This window comes from Herpailurus yagouaroundi, unplaced genomic scaffold (assembly GCF_014898765.1).
Source record: "Herpailurus yagouaroundi ecotype Mexico unplaced genomic scaffold, PumYag 198, whole genome shotgun sequence".
Lineage (NCBI taxonomy): Eukaryota > Metazoa > Chordata > Mammalia > Carnivora > Felidae > Herpailurus > Herpailurus yagouaroundi.
Window position 1 is genome coordinate 10,007,519 of NW_024412429.1, and position 18,118 is coordinate 10,025,636.

General features: G+C 52.6%; 1 protein-coding gene across 4 annotated transcripts in view; it reads right to left on the reverse strand.

Moving 5' to 3' along the window:
* The window catches only part of SYNJ2 (synaptojanin 2), a 106,478-nt gene that overhangs the window by 54,308 nt on the left and 34,052 nt on the right, over window positions 1–18,118 (reverse strand). For all 4 annotated transcript variants that reach the window (XM_040448769.1, XM_040448770.1, XM_040448768.1 and 1 more), the window contains exons 3-5: window positions 15,118–15,388; window positions 11,024–11,249; window positions 3,853–3,936 (exon numbers count right to left, since the gene is read on the reverse strand). In XM_040448769.1, coding sequence (XP_040304703.1) covers window positions 3,853–3,936; window positions 11,024–11,249; window positions 15,118–15,388 — 581 coding nt within the window. The remainder of the gene's footprint in view (window positions 1–3,852; window positions 3,937–11,023; window positions 11,250–15,117; window positions 15,389–18,118) is intronic.

An 18,118-nucleotide genomic window follows, 5' to 3' on the forward strand; every position in this document is an offset into this window, starting at 1 on the left:
AGAGGAGGGTGGGTGATGGGTATTGAGGAGGGCACCTTTTGGGATGAGCACTGGGTGTTGTATGGAAACCAATTTGACAATAAATTTCATATATTGAAGAAAGAAAGAAAGAAAGAAAGAAAGAAAGAAAGAAAGAAAGAAAGAAAGAAAGAAAGAAAGAAAGAAAGAAACTGTTGTGATGGCTTATAGAGATCCTTTTTGGGACCAAAAACGAAAAAAAGAAGTACAACCACACAAATGAGCACACACGGTGCCACATTCCAGAAGCCTAGTAAATGGGTCTAACAGGGAGGAAGTGAATGTAGGCAAGGTGGGAAGGACAAAGGGGACGAATCTACTGTGCATCCTCCTCCGGCTGGTGATGTCATATGAAGCTTCAAAACAGAGACCTAATTCACCTTTGCGAGACATTTCTGCACACATGTTACAGGGGAGGAAGATTCTAAAGTGACACTTGGCGGGGGGTGGGGGGGAGGTGGTGGGGGGAGATGCCTGGGTGGTTCAGTCAGTTAAACATCTGACTCTGGATTTTGGCTCGGGTCATGATCTCTCAGTTTGTGAGTTTGAGCCCTGCATCGGACTCTGTGCTGACAGTGCAGAGCCTGCTTAGGATTTTCTCTCTCTGCCCTCCCCTCCTCACTTTCTCTCTCTCTCTAAAAATAAATAAATAAACTTAAAAAAAATTCTTAAAGTGACATGGGGAGCAAAATCTTCAATGGACTAAGAGTATATTACAAATATACTCTCAGGGGTGCCTGAGAGTCGGTTAGGTGTTCGACTTTGGCTCAGGTCAGGATCTCGCAGTTCATGGGTTCAAGTCCCATGTCCGGCTCTGTGCTGACAGCTCAGAGCCTGGAGCCTGCTTCAGATTCTGTGTCTCCCCTGCTCACGTTCTGTTTCTCCCTCTCTCAAAAAATAAACAAACATTTTTAAAAATTAAAAAAAAATTTTTTTTTTAAGTTTAAAAAATATACTCTCTATCTAACCATACCAAGAGAGCCATTAGCTTCAAGGGTGAAATTTCAGTGTGGTGATTTATAAACTGTAAACCTATTTACATGGTAAAGATGAGATTGTTAAAGGTACACGGCTGCCAGAAATGGCACCACATCCAGGAGTTTACAAGGAAGGCACCGTGGCCGTGAAACCATGCAGACTCATCACTCTGAGTCTTCTCTGCCTGCCCCCACCCTATGCCCTAAACCCGGCAGGGCTCATTGGTTCCCGGGGACAGCCCCATGAGGGTGCTACCCGCCAATTTAAGACACGAACCATTCACCCAAAAATCTTTGCATCTTTCAAGCCACCTAAGAAGGGGGCGGGGGGTTCCAAATGGAGAAAAACAACCAGAATCAATCTTCAGGCTTAGCTATTGAGAGTTCAGGGAGGTGCACTGCAGAGCATCACTGAAAGCTGCCCCCTGGTCCCCTGTGAAGATGATCTAATCTCTCTTTGATGGTGGATGGGATTTAGAGGATAAACACGGGTGTCAGACCCAAAGGTTAGCAAATCCTTAATAAGATTAATGGACACTAAAGCCTTTTGAAACCTATTCTGTAGAAACCACGGAGGCTCTGGAGAAGCACAAGTGTTATGAGTCTAAAAGGGGGTACCATTGCCAAAAAGCGGGCCAGCCAAGCCCCACGGACACTGCCCGTGTCAGATGGAGGGATAGCTGCTTCATGGCAGGGTCAGGCTGCATCTGGGGCCTCCAGTGGGTCAGGCTGGGGACCAAAGTTAGGGGACTGACAAACCAGTGTTGCTTTGCTTTGGGAAGACGGAGACCAGAACATGGAGAGTCCGAAAAACGGGATGGAAGATCCCAAAGAGCCGGAATGCCTCGGACAAGACACAAGGGACTCCTCCTTGAAGGTCTGGGGCAGCAGACTCACTCTGGGGCGTCCCCTGCAACGCCCTGCAGACAGACACAGAGCGTGCAAGGCAAGGAGGAACTCAGCATCTCAGAGACCTTGGAAGAAGGACCCAGGACTGGGTGCGAGGAAGAAGGGGGTGAATTTCAAAGGCTCCTTCCCAAATCCCAAGACTACCATGATTGCCCCCAATTTCTGGATTTCTTAAAATCGTCACAGGAAACACAACATGGTCTCCTGCTTCCTTTTTACCCATCATTTGACATTTGCTAAATACAGAGTTCCAGGAGTTTCAGAAGGAAAACTCTGAATCTAAAGAAAGTCAAGTTTCAAAAACCCTTTTGGACTGTTCTGGAACAGGCAAATCTATAGAGATAGAAAGTAGACTAGCAGTTGCCTAGGCCTGGGGGAGAGCTGGGAGGGTGGTGGGGGTCGAGGTGACGGCCAGTGGGCACAGGGCTTTTGGTGGGGATGAGTCCTCTAAAATTAGGCCATGACGATAGTTATATGACTGTGTAAATGCACTAAGAACCATTGAATTGTACACTTCAAAATTTTTTTAAAGAGAAAGAGACAGAGTGCGAGTGGGGGAAGTGCAGAGAGAGACACACAGGATCCAAAGCAGGCTCCAGGCTCTGAACTGTCAGCACAGAGCCCGACGCAAGGCTCAAACTCATAGACCACGAGATCATGACCTGAGCTGAAGTCGGGCGCTCAACCGACTGAGCCACCCAGGCGCCCCTGAATTGTACACTTTAAATGGGTGATGTTTATGGCATGTAAATTGTATCACAATAAAGCCATTAAAAAAAAACTAACTCTTTCGGGATGAACTATTCTCCATGTGACAATCATCCTCACGTGTGCCTCTCTATGCCACCATTCAATGCCAGCCATCCCCATACGTCTTCGCTGTTCCTTTCGGATAGAAAGACTGATGCTAAAAAAGCTTCCCCCTCCCCAGAGGTCACACCCCACATGACACTCATCTCTCCACCTCACTGCACAATGACAGCCATGTGGACAAAGTGCCTTCTGCTGACATGGGGTCAAGTCAAGGTCCGGGAAAGACCCAGCTATGTCAAACACCCCCAAGAACCTGGCAGATGGCCCTGAGCGTTTTCAGGCACCACTGACGACCCAACCGCCATCACACAGAGCCCTCGGTAAGAGGAGCCAAAGCCACACCTGGGCAGAGAGGTCTTCTGAGCACACAGACGATCACTCAGGCCAGGGAGAAAGATCTGGGGTCGATGGTGAGGAGCCTCAGGTCCACTTGGTCCATGACCCTCCTGGGAAGGAACTCACTGGATGAGGCAGTGCAGAGTTCCATTGACGACAAACGTGTTCTTGGAACGTGGCAACACCACACCCTGAACTCTTCCCAGGAGACAGAATGCCAAATACCTCTGGCACTGACCCCAGCCCTGTTTTAGACCGCAAGGTGTATTTTTAGAAATCATGGGAATGTTCCGTGCAATTCTCACGTGGCCCCACAACAAGCATCTCCAAACATCAGACCTGCTGCATGGCCACTAGGGCCCGAAAACCTTTTAAAGCCCTGTATGACGGTCACAGCTCTCCAAAACCATCTTTGGCCAAGTTCTCAATACACTCAACCTGGGGACTAACAAAGTAATTCTACTCAATTACGTTATACGGCTCGCTTATCAGCAAAGACCTTCCTTCCCACTTCACCTGCATCAACAGCAAGCTTAGGATCAGAAAATTACATACAATGTATACGTTTCTGTATATAAACACGACACACACATGCGTGTACAGGTGCACACAGGTATTCACATTTTGGTGGCTCAGTTCAATCCAACTGGGCTGAGGAACAAGCCTCAAAACCGCGCTGTGAAGGAAACACGGTGAAAAGAAACAAACCACAGCTGTTCGGAAGAGAAGGGCAGGTGAACAATAATACTTACTTTTTTTTTTTTTCCTTTAAGGTGGACTTACTCTTTTTATTACCTACCTGAAGCCCTGGCTGCTCCCAAAACAGCGGAACGGAGCCCCTGATCTGGACAAAAGACGACACTCCATCATCCATGTAAATCGTCTGCACCGCAAGGAAACATAAAGGAAAAGTATTCCTCAATGAAACTGAATGTCCTGGGGCCGGGTAATGGGATCCGGCCGCCTGAGACCCGACACCGGCCAGAATGAAGGGCAGACAGCGGACTTCTGCGCCCTCTGCTCCTCTGGCCAGCGTGGCCTTGCTGTTCCCTGACCCGCAGGCCGGCCCCGTGTGCTCACGGGCATGCTGGAGGCTGACCAGCCTCAGAGGAGCCTGGAGCGGGCCTGGGGCCTCCGGGGGAGCGCTGCAGCCAACTGGGAATAAACACGGCCTTTCCCAGCTCCCTGGAAAGCCCAGCAAGGCCTCCCCACACCCCATTTCAGCAACAGAAGCAAAAGTACTCCGGAATTTAACTGAGACCTTCCTTAGAGCCTTCTATTTTCACCTTGTCACCTAGCCAAGTAGCAGCGGGCAACTGGAAAGGGATGCATGAAATGAACAAGCTACAGCCAAAAGACCTAGGTGACTACACTTGTCAGCCCTGCACTTGACAAGGCAGGCTTGAACTTGTAGGTGCTCCTGGCCCTGTGCCACCGTGTTCTTCAACCCGCCACTAAGTCCACATACGCTGCACAGAAGCAGAGGATACTTACACGCTAAAGAACAGACCACCTCCTCTCCCCCCCCCCCCACACACGGTTACTGAAGAATGTACCAACTCCTCATGTGCCCGCGGGCCCCCTCAAACCGTAGTGCTGGGGAGTTTTAAAGGGACAAAAAGTGCAGGTCCGAGCATCACGAGGGGACACTGTGGCAGTTATCAGATGCACTGCCCTTTATCTGAGTAATTCTACCCTGGCCTGGCAGGGCCAGCCTGGCCAACCCTGCTGATCCTTTCCATTTCTTACCAGGCTGCTCCCTTACAGGGTAGCTTTCCATGCGTCTAGATCACGCTCAGATCACACATGCATTAGTAATTCTGCAGCGCAGGACCTGAACATCAGACCTGCAGGTCCCCAGGCCACAGGAATGACGAGCCTGGCAGCCACAGAGCTGAGCGAAACTCCTATCCCCTAATTTCCAAAGGGAAAAGCACTGGTTAAGAACTTCTCTGTTTCCAGATACTGACTACCAGCAAATTTGCTAGCCCTTACTATTTTACTAAAAATAAACCAAAAAACAAAAAAAAAGAAAGAAAAAGGAGAAAGCAGATTGCTTAAACTACCATAGGCATCACTGGCTACCCTGAGATTAAGAGCATATGGGTCTAGGGGCGCCTGGGTGGCTCAGTCAGTTAAGCATCTGACTTCGGCTCAGGTCATGTTCTCATAGCAACAGGAGTTCGAGCCCCGTGTTGGACTCTGTGTTGACAGCTCAGAGCCTGGAGCCTGCTCTGGATTTTGTGTCTCCTTCTTTTCTGCCCCTCCCCCAATTATTCTCCCTCTCTCTCCTTCAAAAATAAACATTTTAAAAATATATTAAAAAAAATTAAAAATAAAAGAGCACATGGGTCCGGGGCACCCGGGTGACTCAGTTGGTTGAGTGTCCCCCACTCTTGATTTTGGCTCAGATCATAATCTCACAGTTTGACCCCACGTCAGGCTCTGCGTTGACAGCTCGGAACCTGCCTTGGGATTCTCTGTCTTTCTCTCTCTGTGCCCCTCCCGTTTGTGCGCTTGCTCACGCTCTCTCAAAAATAAACATTTTTAAAAATCTTAAAAAAATAAAAATAAAGAAAGAGCATACGGATCCAGAATGCTGAGAAAGAAACCAATTTAGCCAACATTTCTCTATAAAGATAGCCCTCAGCAGTGCCAGGACATGATTTAAGCTTTGGAACTATGACCCTTCAACTTGAACACATGCTAATGGAGCTATTTCCAGCATTAGACCACGCTCCTCTTGAGCTAGAACTTGCACAGGCAGAACCAGCTTCAGAAAACACCCGCCGAGAGTCCCCACACCCTAGACCCCACTCCTGAGAGAGGAAGGAAAGATGCCCCTGGATTTCTCCACTGCTCCCTCCCACATGAAGACTTTCTAGTTCTGTGTCCTGTTCATCATCAGGGCCACCTTCTTTGTTCCCCAGGTAGTAAGACAAACCGACCATCCAACACCAGCAGTGGATTTGTGGTGCTTTCCTTTTCTGAGCTAAAGAACATAGGTTTTAATACTAGTGGCAGACTGATGCCTCAACTCACAGAGGGCATCTGGATCCCAGGGGAAGGAGAGGAGGGTGGAGTGTGAACGTGGGTCAGCACGTGGGCTCTGGGACAGCACCTTCCACCTGCCAGCTTCCATGTGCCCTGCAGGGTGACCCTGGGCATGTTAACCACGTTGGGCCTCGATTTCCCTCTCTCAATGGAGTTACTGCCATCTGGTCCCAGGGAGGAGTAAATGAGTATCAAGGGAACGGGATCCCGGTGCTGGGCAGCGGCTCATGGCTCTTCAGGCCAGGGAAGCACTGCCCAGGAGTGTGGACGAGGCCCCTGCCAATGACTGACCAGGGCAGGGTCAGAGCACTGGGGGAGCAGGGCTTAGGCTGTGGGGACAGGGAGTGTAGGGTCAGACAAGCAGTGGGAGGGAGACCACAGGCCATTTCAGGAAGGAGGGAGTCCACCATGGCTAAGTGGTGGCAAGACCAGGCCTGGGACCCCCCTGGTCTTGTCTTGGCAACTCCGAGAAGCCCCTTTCACAGAGTGGTGGGAGCAGAAAGCCAGCGACCCTGAAGAGAAAGGGATAATGCAGGAAGACTCACAACCCAGCAGATACACTTTTGTCTTCTATTTGCTGAACTTGTACCTCCAGGTGAGGCATTTACAAGCCCCTTCTTTCCAAGTCTGCTGCATTCTTGGGAGGACACATAGTCATCCTGCCCTCCCTGGATTAATCAGCGGCCTTATCTTCAATAGCCAAATATTTTTCATCTTTTTCACTTTTGGTAGACCAAAGGGACTTTTTTGGTTTTGTCTTTCTGCATGGTGAGTCACAGCTGCAGAGCAATCCCACCAGGTATGACTCACGGCAGAGCTGAAAGGACTCCAGGTTTCTTCCCAGGGAGACTGAGATGTGGTCCACACCTGCACACACGCACGCACACACACCACACACACAAATGCACTCACATGAAACACCCCCCACGAACATGCACTCACACCACACACAAATGCACACACATGAAATACTCCCCCCACAAACACGCACTCACATACCACACACAAATGTACACACACACACAACCCCCACCCCCCACCCCAACATGCACACACATACAGCCTGCCTTGGAGAAGAAAGCTTGTTCCTTCCTCTTGGGAAAAATGTTAAAGCAAGGCAGAGTGGGTGCACTGAAAGCACCCCTCTCTTCTGGTTCCCTGAGCATTTAATTCAGGGGAGACACTGCCTCACAGGACCAGCCTGCTCTGTCCCACCATTTGCAAAGGAGCGCAGCGTGGCAATTCGTGAGCCGCCTTCACGCATTCACTGAAGGACTTCCACTCCCAGGTGGCCACAAGCTTGGGTCTGAAGAGTCTCACTTCTGTAGCAGGGTCCTCAGTCAGACGTGACCTATGGGCAGCTGCCGAGGGTGGGGGTGGGGGCAAGCAGTCCCAGTTGGGGCTCCTTCCCGCTGTGGCTCCACCAATCTCCTCCAAGATGCTGCCTACCACTCTCTGGTGACGAACCCACATTTCAAGGCCCGCCATTTCTTCAAACGTCAGGTCACAAAGCAGGCGACACCATGCTACTTGGAAGAATGGCCCCCACTCTGCCTACTGCGTCACTCTGATTCCAAGGCCGTGGGATGCGATCAGTGCACAATCTGCCATCACCAGGAGCAAAGCCACCAAGACTGCAGGGAGGTACACTCTGCCCCGGGACACCATGCGGACCCGGACCTGACGGTCTCTGGCCCGCAAATGTGGGGGAGCGGAGCATGCAGGGCTCCCGGGAGTGACTCCTCCAGGCCCCTGTCAGATCCCCGCAGCCCTGCATGGGCCAACTTCAACGGAGTTACAGGCTTCCCAGACGCTTACTGTGCATCACATGTCACGTGCATCTCCCCAAGCTGAGCCAAGTGGATGTCGCAGGCTGAGCTCCCTCCCCAGGAGGATGCTCAGAAGTGCCTTCACCAGCAGGAGGTAGGGGAGGGGAGGAAGGTAGCACTGTGCTTGGCAGGAACACTGGTTAAGTACATATTTCACTGAGGAAAAGATTTTTATGTTATAAAAAAAACAATTTAGATCAACCCTAAGTACTTCTATTGCTACAGAGTGCCGCAAACAAAACCATTCCCTGATGGCAGGGACAGAGAGCAAGGGGCTCTCTTGTGCCAGTGGGAACAACACGAGTCTCTTGAGTCTCTTGCTTCCCGGGAGCACCTGCCTTCCTTCAGCCACGCTCATCCCGCCTCTGAGAACATTTCAGAAAAGGGGACGATGCACCTACAGCAGACGCTGCCTCGAGCTGGCTTCGGGGAGCAGCTGGTGACCACGCCCCCTGGGGGCTCTGCTGGGTCCCCAGGGTATCGTCACACGCTTTCACTACTCTCCTCAGTTTCATCTGTGTCCTCTTCTCCCCCGGTGGCTTCCCTACCCGGTGCTTCGTGTGTGTCTCCCCAACCTCACTTGTCTGTTGGCTTTCCCTTCTCCCTGCAGGCAGGACCCTGCAGCTGAGCGCCAGCCGCGGGAGGCACTCCCAGGAGGGTGAAGGCACCTGTCCGGTTCCTGCTGCGTCCCTGCCTGGGCAGGCTCACCATCAACATCAGCCGAGGGGCTCAGGGTTGGCTCCCGTGTTGCCAATGAGGACACATCTGGAATCACCTCTGGGTACTGAGTCCTCCCCGCCCCCACCCCCACCGTGGTGTTCACACTGTCTGGGGCTCTCTGAAGGCACGAATCATCCTGGGTGCCTACTTCCCACAGCGGAGAGCCTATGGTCTGTCGGGAGTAGCCCCACAGAGAACAGCTTTGGGTGCGAGGCCAGCACAACCCCCTTGCCCTGTTACATGTCTGGTAAAAGTGACATCACCGTGGGGCCAAGTAGCTACATGTTGGTCCCGGATGGGGGCCGCATTCCCGGCTGCCTGCCATCTCTGGGTGAAATAACCAGAGCAAAGGCCCCAGCCCCAACCAGTCTATAGAAAAATGAGAAAAGCAGACACTACTGAGATTTTTTTCATAAAGCTAAACGTGCTGCGTTTAGAGCACAACTCTTTAACATTGAATTATGTCTTTGTTATGGGTTGAATTGTGTCCCCCAAATAGACATGTTGGAGTCCTAATCCCAGCACCTTGGAATGTGACCTTATTTGAAGGCAGTCACTGCAGATGCGGTTAGTAAAGATGGGGCACACTAGATAGGGTGGGTCCCCTCGTTACAGGGCAAAGGGACATTCCGGAAGAGGACAGCACGTGGAGGTGAGGCAGAGACGGAGGGCTGCGACCACAGGGCCCTCCTCTAGAGGGAAGAGACAGGAAGGATCCTCCTCTAGAACTTTCAGAGGGAGCAGTCTTGCTAGCCCCTGGATTTTGGACCTTTGGGCTCCAGAACCGTGAGACAATCAATTCTAGTTTTCTTAAGCCCCCTGTTAGTGGCACTTTCTTACAGCAGCCTGAGGAAACGCCTACCACTGACTTACATTTTCAGTGTTAACATGCCTAATCTTTCAGGAACGACAGTGAAAGGGAGGACAGCTGCTTTTCTGATGAGTAAGATACAACAGAAGAGACCCCGATTTGTTTTTTTTAAATGACTGATTTTCTTTGGCCATAAATTTTGACTTTTTTTTTTTTTTAAGTTTATTTATTTACTTAGAGGCAGTGGCCTGCCCCCAGTTCCCGGCACTGCACCGAGCCCAGAGCAGGAGATAAACAATAAAGATTTGTTGAACGAACTGCATGATTCAAAGGCTCATAACCCAAGGATAAAAACTGGGATGGAAATGCAGGTAACGGGAATGCAGGTGGGGCATGTGAACAAAAGGAAGTAGTTTTCATCGTGTACACACGAGCGAGAAAAAAGAAACTGGCCTTCGTTTAGGGCCCATGTTTTCTCTGACATTTTTAACCGGATGTTACTTATGGCCTCATCTGCATCCAGGAGAACAGGCAGACTGAACAGAAGTCATAGGCAAGAAACTGCCCTTGGCGCTCATCGTTAGCTCCCGTTCCAAAGTCCTCCCACTCAGCACCTGACTCTAGGAGGACCTCCTCCCCTGAAGCCCAAGCCGACGGCTGCTGACACACAGAAAGCAGGTGCTCCCTGTTGGGATGAGCACTGGGTGTTGTATGGAAACCAATCTGACAATAAATTTCATGAAGGGGAAGGGAAAGGGGAAAGGAAGGGAAGAAAGAAAACAGGTGCTCAAATCCGTGAATGACCCGGGCTAAAGTCCTGGTAGGAAACACCTCTCCCAGCTGCAGGAAGGAGGGGTTGCAGAGACATATCACCACTAAATAAACACAGGCTGTTTGCAGCTTGACACCCACAGCCACACTGCACCTGTGCCTTTCGTGGGGGCTGACCTTACTTACAATTTATTCTGTTAGTCTACCAAGTGGCATTATCCTACAGATCTGCCACCCAGAGGGGTGGGGGGGGAACCAGTGTGAGACAGCATCTCTGGGAATGAGAACAGAATTTAGGGGCAAAAAAATCAATGAGAGACTAAGCAGATGGTTATAGTCAAGGAAGCTGAAAGCAAATGCCGCTTAGCGCTCAGATTTCACAACTCCCAGGTGCTAAGACGTGCTCTGGTCGATTTAGAATGAAACCTGTTTGTTCCCTCATCCTCACCGTATTGATCTACTTTTTGCCTTAAGATCCTGTTGGATCATCCACCCCCTGCCCTCTTAAACAGCCTGCCACCCTTTATGACCACGGCAAAAACGCCCGCTTCCTTTTAGCTGCAAGTACCTCGGCTGAGCAGAAGTGGATCAAGAAAGCCGCCCCCGGCAAACCGGAGGCCACACTCTCAGGCAGAGCCCCAGTGACTCACTCTGTTCTCCAGAGGAAGGAGCCACGATCCCCAGAAACCACCTCCAAACATGCCCGGCCCTCTTCTGCCCCAATTGGAAACGCACGTGCGCGGCTGCATCCCCGCCGCACCACCGCACCACCGGGCGCCACTGACCTGCTCTGTCTCCACGAAGTTGGACACGTGGCCGTCGTCGTTCACGCCGCGGGTGTGGAAGCGAGCGCCGGCGCGCTCGCAGCTGATACGGGAAATGAGGCAGGCCTTGGCCTGCTTGTGTGAGGCGTAGACGGTACGGATGGACACCACCCCGCAGATGACCTTCAGCAGCCAGTCACAGCAGCTCACCTGGTGCTGCCTCAGGGGCACGTGCAGCAGCTGGTTCCTGCAAAGCGGAGCCCACAGAGCCTCGGATCAGCACACACGCTCCCGGAAACACTGCGCCCAAAGCAAGTGGGGCGGGGCCCCCGCAGATGGGGTGCAGGTGCCCGCCATGAACTTGGCGCTCAGGGCGCGTGGCCCGGAGGTTCACATGCTTCCGAGACCCCCACCCCCGCAAGCAGCGGGCTGCGGAGCCACAGAGCCACACAGCAGCAGCAGCAGCAGGGGGGACGGCCTGGAGCCACTGCGGAAGTCGGTATCCCCGAACGGAAGCCAAGCCAGGAGTGCGAGCCAACCATCACCTTCCAGGGACTGTCAGAGAAGCCTCCCTTTAGATCCCTGGCCTCCGCACTTTTAAATCAGAAGTCCCATCAGTCAAAAAAAATTAATCATAGGTTTTGCCCTTAAATAATAAATGATAAAAATAATCATTAAATACACGTATGCTGGCTTAAATTACATACGTAACACACGAGGTCTATCCTGTCCTAACGAGAGCACTAGGAAGCAATCCAAAATAAAAAAGGAGACAAAAATAAAACAAGGAAAGTTCCAGCACCTCCTCCCTACACCCGTGGATTGTTCTGGGCCTCTGGGGACCCCTGGTGTCCATGATGATAAGGAGGGGGATAAAAGCCAACATTTACCAAGGGCACTGAGCACCATTCTAAGTGCTTTGGGATGGATTAGCTCACTTCATCCTCCATAGGCCCTATGTGAAAGCTATTACCATTCAGCCCATCTTACAGATAAAGAAACTGAGGCACGGAGAAGTGAAGGACTTGCCCAAGGTCAGAGAACCAGCAAGCAGCAGCGAGCAGCTGGGAGCCTGCCCTCTTCACTGCTCTGCCAGGCCCAGGCCTATCTCCTCTCCCAGTGAAGGCCCCACACGTACAGCCACACCCCTGCTGCCCACAGCCTTCTGCTCTCCCTCAGCTTCCCCACACCCACTCGACCTTACTCCGCCCAAGCGGCCTCTCTGAGAAATGAGGCCCCGGAGGGGTGCCAGGACCCCCGACCCCGCCGGCTGAGCTCCATTCCAGGTGCTCAGGGCACAGAGCAGCACCTTCAGACGCCTCTCAGACCCTCCCAGGGAGGCAGGAGCCTTCACAGAAGACTCTCTCCCATGGGGTAGTAAGCAAATCTAGATCACAATGCCCTATCTGTTTAAAAAAAGGCAGCACTGTTCCTGCCCTAGAGCCTTCCTCAAAGAGAGCAGCCTTCTCTCATTTCTTCCAAAGCGCGCTGTGCTCCTCCTTGTCTCCGGTGGCTCCTCCCAGCAGCAGGGACTCCCCAGGTCTCAGGCCAGGCTCCCCCACTGTGAGCACAAACACTTGCACCTGGGTGCTGAGACACGACCCCCCCCCCCCCCGGGAGTGGCCACGCGGATCCCCTTCTGAGCTCTCGAAGCCACAGTGCTGGTCTGCCTGAAAGATGACGATCACCGAGACCTCCTTTACAAAACACATTTTCCTCTGAATCACTCTCTAAAATTCAGACGATGAACCCGCTTTAGTAGCAAATTAAATCTGCATATGGTATCAAGGCAAAGCCTCCAGAACATTCCGGTCTTCCGGCCCCACAGCTATGGCAGCCGTCAGTCACCAGAGGTCAGGCAAAGGAGGCTTTTGCCAAACAGTCAACTCTGAATCCCTGTTTGTAGTCACACTGGCCTGGCGCTCTGTAGGAGGACAGCTCCTTTCCTCGGAGGGAGAGACCCAGATCTGTGAAGGAAAAGTGCTTTGAGTTTCCTCCCAGGCTTCCATTGTTCTGGGAGGCAGTTATCAGTGGGGTCAATTACCAGCCAGGAAAAACCACTTCACGCTGCCCAACACGCTCCCTCGTTCAGCAGCCACGTTCAGCGTTGACCCCATCTGACTCTACATGTGGGTCCAGACCTGGAACACAGCACCCCAAATGGTGGGTTTAGGCAGTCAAGCCTGTGACCACTCAGTCAAGGCTGACTCAGTTGTGGTCAGTTCCGTGGGCGCCACCCAAACACCACGCCCTGAAGGGTGGCGCGGCCCGGCAGCCCGGCGCCCTCCACAGCTGCCGCCCCCTCTCAACTCAAGATGGAGTCTGGCGTCCACGTGGGGCGTCCTCCCTTCCCAAGCCCCTCTCGGCCTCCGCTTCGTGGATCTCCACGCTCACTGCTTTCTGTGGGCCTCAAGTCTCCAGCCACAGAGCTGGCGGAAGGAGGCCTGACGGGGGCAGTCACAAAGGTGCCGGGGCCACCCCGTTCCCCCGGCATCCCCTACGGTCCTTCGATGTTGCCAAGCACGTTACAGCCTGCGACACCTCGCTCCACTCCTTGCCTGGAAGTCTTCGTTGAGAGTGGCTCCTCGGCCTTAGTACAAATACTCCTCATAATCCACAGCCCTTGTATCCCTGAGCTCAGCTGATCTCAGAGGCGCGTGCACCAGCTGGTGCCTGCAAAATGGAATTAGTGATTCACAGAAACACCGTCTCCTGGATGTGTCACTCAGAGACTGGTCCTCGAACCACAGCGCAGGAGCCACATCATCACCTTGCTAGAGACGCTGAGTCTTGGGCCCCAGCTCAGACCCGCTGAATCAGAATCTGCCTTTTAACAAGAAGATCAGGAGATTCACAGATGTTTTAGCGTTTGAGCACCTTACTGCCCCCGCAAACTCAACAAAACCAGAAAGCCCAAGAGGATCTGAGGGTAGAGAATGCTGGGGCCCACGGAAGGAGATGGTGAAGCCCCCTCCTCCAGAGACAAGTCGGGCCTGGGTAAGGGTCTGAAGCACCAAGGGAAAAATGTTTATCCAGTGATCCTTACGACTTTCTGTGTTTGGGCAAAGGAGAGAGGCACACAAAAAAGGATGTGAATAAGCCTCACCGACCCTGTCTTAGGGCTGAAAAACCGGCCGAGCTCCAAAAGGCCAGGACTGGGATTCTAAGAACAGCCCAGTGTATAAGGTACATTGGAGCGATTTCTACAGCAGGATTTTCATCACGTTGGCTTCTGACTCACTTCCCACACGTCTCCTGGTCCATCTGAGAGGTACGGCATCATTGACCACCTAGGCCTGGCACCAGTCTATGTAAATCACTGTGCCCCCCTCCCCCAGACCTGCCAAGGTCAGGACCCCCAAGGCCCAGAAAGGGCCATAGATAATTTACATACTTATATAGTCATCCACACCTAGCTAGGTCCGTGAAAGAGCACCCAGATGACCCTAAACATACAGAAATCCAGGCACCTTTGTCTGGGCTTCAGGACATGTCTTATCACATGAATGCACATCACCTTGGCAGGCAGACTCAGTTTCCCCATTGTTGGAACTGGTCTGGCTTGGTGATTAACAGTATGGGATCTGGAGCCAGAATGCCTGGCTTCTTCAAGCCTCAGTCTCCTTATCTGTAAAATGGGAATAACAGACAGACCCCCCCCCCCACCTCATAAGTTACTATGAGGATTCTGAGTTACTGCCCACCAGCAGAGAACTTAAACAGCCTGGAATGTGAGCACCTTATAAGCATCGGTGGTAAATGTGTGTGTGCCAGAGGGTAACCAGGATCACTGAGAGGACCGCAGGAGCACTGACCATAGCCTGGCACTTAGGAAGCACAGGATGGATGTAGGCTCTTATGGTCTTGACTTACAGAGAGTTTCTTTCCTAAATCTACACTAGACCGCTTTGAACACCTTCCCTGACCCCGGGGGGGAGGGGAGAGGGATGAGGGTGTTAGCATTCTTCTCACTGCGCTGAGACTGGGCTCGCAGAGGTACCCCAGGATCCTGGGGACGATGTAAAGCAGAGAACAAGGACACAGGTTTCAATCAGAGCCCACCATCCATGTGATCGGGGGGGGGGGGGGGGCAGAAGACGACCCAGGGCCCTCACCAAAAGAAGGAGCTCCCCCACTCATAGCTGTCATGGTCCTGCTTCTGTGCCCGGACGGTGAGGTCAAAGCTAGACCCATCATTGGGCCAGGAGAAGTAGAAGAACCCCGAGTTGAGGATTTTCCTCAAGGCTGTGAGGCGGTCCTCCTCCTTGGCCTCCTCCTGGAGAGGGTAAAAGTCGGTGGCAGTGATTTTGTAGATTTCAGCCTCTGGAATTCTGCCCACGGACGTGCAGCCTGTCACCAAAACCAGGAAGCTCAGGGAAGCACCACCTGGAAGGGAAACAGACAAGAGGGCTCAGGACCACAGTCAGCAGGCGGAGGAGCAGCTCACGGCCCATGTTTCCGCTGGAACCACATGACCGCATCAGGAATCTCCGTCACCTGAGCCTGAAGCCTGAAGCCTGAAGCCCGGTGCCTGCTCCCCAGAGGCTGGCTGGCCCCCGACCAGCAGCAGCACCACCACCACCTGGAAGCCTGCTGGAAATGCGAATTCTCAGGCCCTCCAGACAGCCGGGCAAGGGGACAGCCACCTGAGCTTTAACAAACGCCCAGGCCATTCTGCTGCCCGCCAGCCTGAGGGTTACTGGCCAGGGGCCTTCCCAGCCCCACAGTCTCTCCCCATATCTGCCAACCAAAGCCTCGCAAATCTGCCCCCTCCCCAAATCCTCAGGCGCCACCTGGCTCAGGGTCTCCAGGTGTGGTCAGTCCTGCAAGCTCAGTCACTAGAGTTGCCTCTCAAAGCTGCCTGATGGAGGACCTACCTCTCTGCTTCAACCCCCGCACCGCCCCCACCTCCCCCAGGACTGAAATGGGAGCTCCTCGCAGGCCGACCACCCCCATCCCTCCCCACATACGGACACCTAGGGTCCAGCAGCTCCCTGGGGCTGTCCTCTGCGGCTCCTCAAATGCACCATATGCCCTCATACACACGGGCCTTTGCTCAGGCCGCTGCTTCTGCCTGGGATATCCCACCACCACCTGCCCATCACGGCCTTCCCCACCCACCTTGCCCGCCTCCACCCTCCAGAACAGCCATGAGCCTTCCCAGTGTTCACCAGGACCACCCTAGCTCAGCCCCTCTTTCCTAGAATTCCTCTCCACCCTTCTGGAGCCTTCCCTGCTCCCCAGAGACATTGTTACATGCCCCTTCTACATGCCAACAGCATCACTGTTAGCCCTCATGTATGCAAAACTAACAACCTCCATCCCATCTGTGTCCCCAGGAGATTGGGGGTTTCTTAGGGACAGGACTCTGTTTCATTATGATATCTGGGCACTGCACATGGTAAGTCTTTGATGACCACTTCCTAAATAAGCCGAGAGCAGCTCAAGCCTTTCCCAATCCCCGTGAAGTATTACCCAGGCCACTGCCAACCTGGCTACCAGGAGAATGAGACACCCTCCTCCGGGAACCCCCACCAAACCGTCTGCGGCTGCTTTCTGTTCTGTACCCCCCAGTGCATAGCGGGCACACAAAGGTTCCGACAGATACCTGCTGTGTGGGCCAGGGGTGCGTGGCAATGCTCTACTCTGGGGACATCAGGGTACATCCCCTGGGGACATCCCCTGCTTTATTTCAGGAGAGGGCCCCAGAGATAACTCAGGTGACCAACTGGCCTTCAGGGGCTGGCGTGGTTCTGGTCCAAAAGATATTCTCCCCAACCCCACTGATGTTTAAAGGACCTGTTTCCAGTAAGATCTCCTCCACATGGTCAGTGGTCATTATCTGCAGCCATGGTGGCCAGCGGTTTAGATCTCTGGACACTCTGATAAAAGCCCCTTAGGACCCACTGCTCACCATCTATTTCCCCCCACCCCCTCCTCACACTTGATAGGAAGAAGGGGGCTACTTGGGGCCAGGACACATCTGGGTGTTTTTTTGTTTTTATATTTTTGTTTAATGTGTATTTATTTTTAAGAGAGAGATAGAGCACAAGTGGGGGAGAGGTAGAGAGAGGGGAAGACACAGAATCCGAAGCAGGCTCCAGGCTCCGAGCTGTCAGCACAGAGCCCGACGTGGGGCTCGAACTCATGAACTGTGAGATCATGACCTGAACTAAAGTCAGATGCTTAACGGACTGAGCCACCCAGGCGCCCCTGGGTTGTTGTTGTTGTTGTTTTTTTTTCAATGTCTTCATTCAGGGCACCTGGGTGTCAGAGTCCGTTGGGCATCCGACATCAGCTCAGGTCGTGATCTCATGGCTCCTGAGTTTGAGACCCGCACTGTGCTCTGCTCTCAGCACAGAGCCTGCTTTGGACCCTCCACCTCCCTCTCTCTCCGCCCCACCCTCCTAGCACTCTCTCTCTCAAAAATAAACAAACATCAAAAAATAAAATAAAATAGGGGCACCGGGGTGGCTCAGCCAGTTAAGCGTCCGACTTCGGCTCAAGTTACAATTTTGCAGTTCACGAGTTTGAGCCCCTTGTCCGGCTCTGTGCCGACAGCTCAGAGTCTGGAGCCTGCTTTGGATTCTGTGTCTCCCAACCTCTCTACCCCTCACCCACTCATGCTCTGTCTCTCTTTCTCTCAAAAAATAAACATTAAAAAAATGTTAAATAAAATAAAAGACGTCTTCATTCAGTAACTAGGTCACCATGCCTACTGGGAGGGAGGACCAACAGGGAGACACTATTGGCTCATATCCCACCTCCCCAGGCAGATTATCAGGAAACTCCTTTAAAGCAACTTAAGAATTAGGCAGTTGTGCTACGGACAGTGACAGGCACCAGGAGGCTGAGTTTCTTAAGCAGGACAAGTGTCATTTCTGGAAGACAGGTAAGGTTTATGTGGGGTCGATGTCCTCAAAGTATAGACTCACAAATGCAAATATTCCCCCAGCCTGTGTTACGACCAGGCCCAGGCATCCCATCTGCCTCTTGCGATGTGCTCAGTGCAGAGAAAGCAGAATTCAAGGACAGGCAGAGGAGTGGCCGGAGGGCAGCCCCTGCGGTCTAGGCGGTGAGCCCGAGACTGGACTCTGTAGGGAGTGGGTTCAAGGA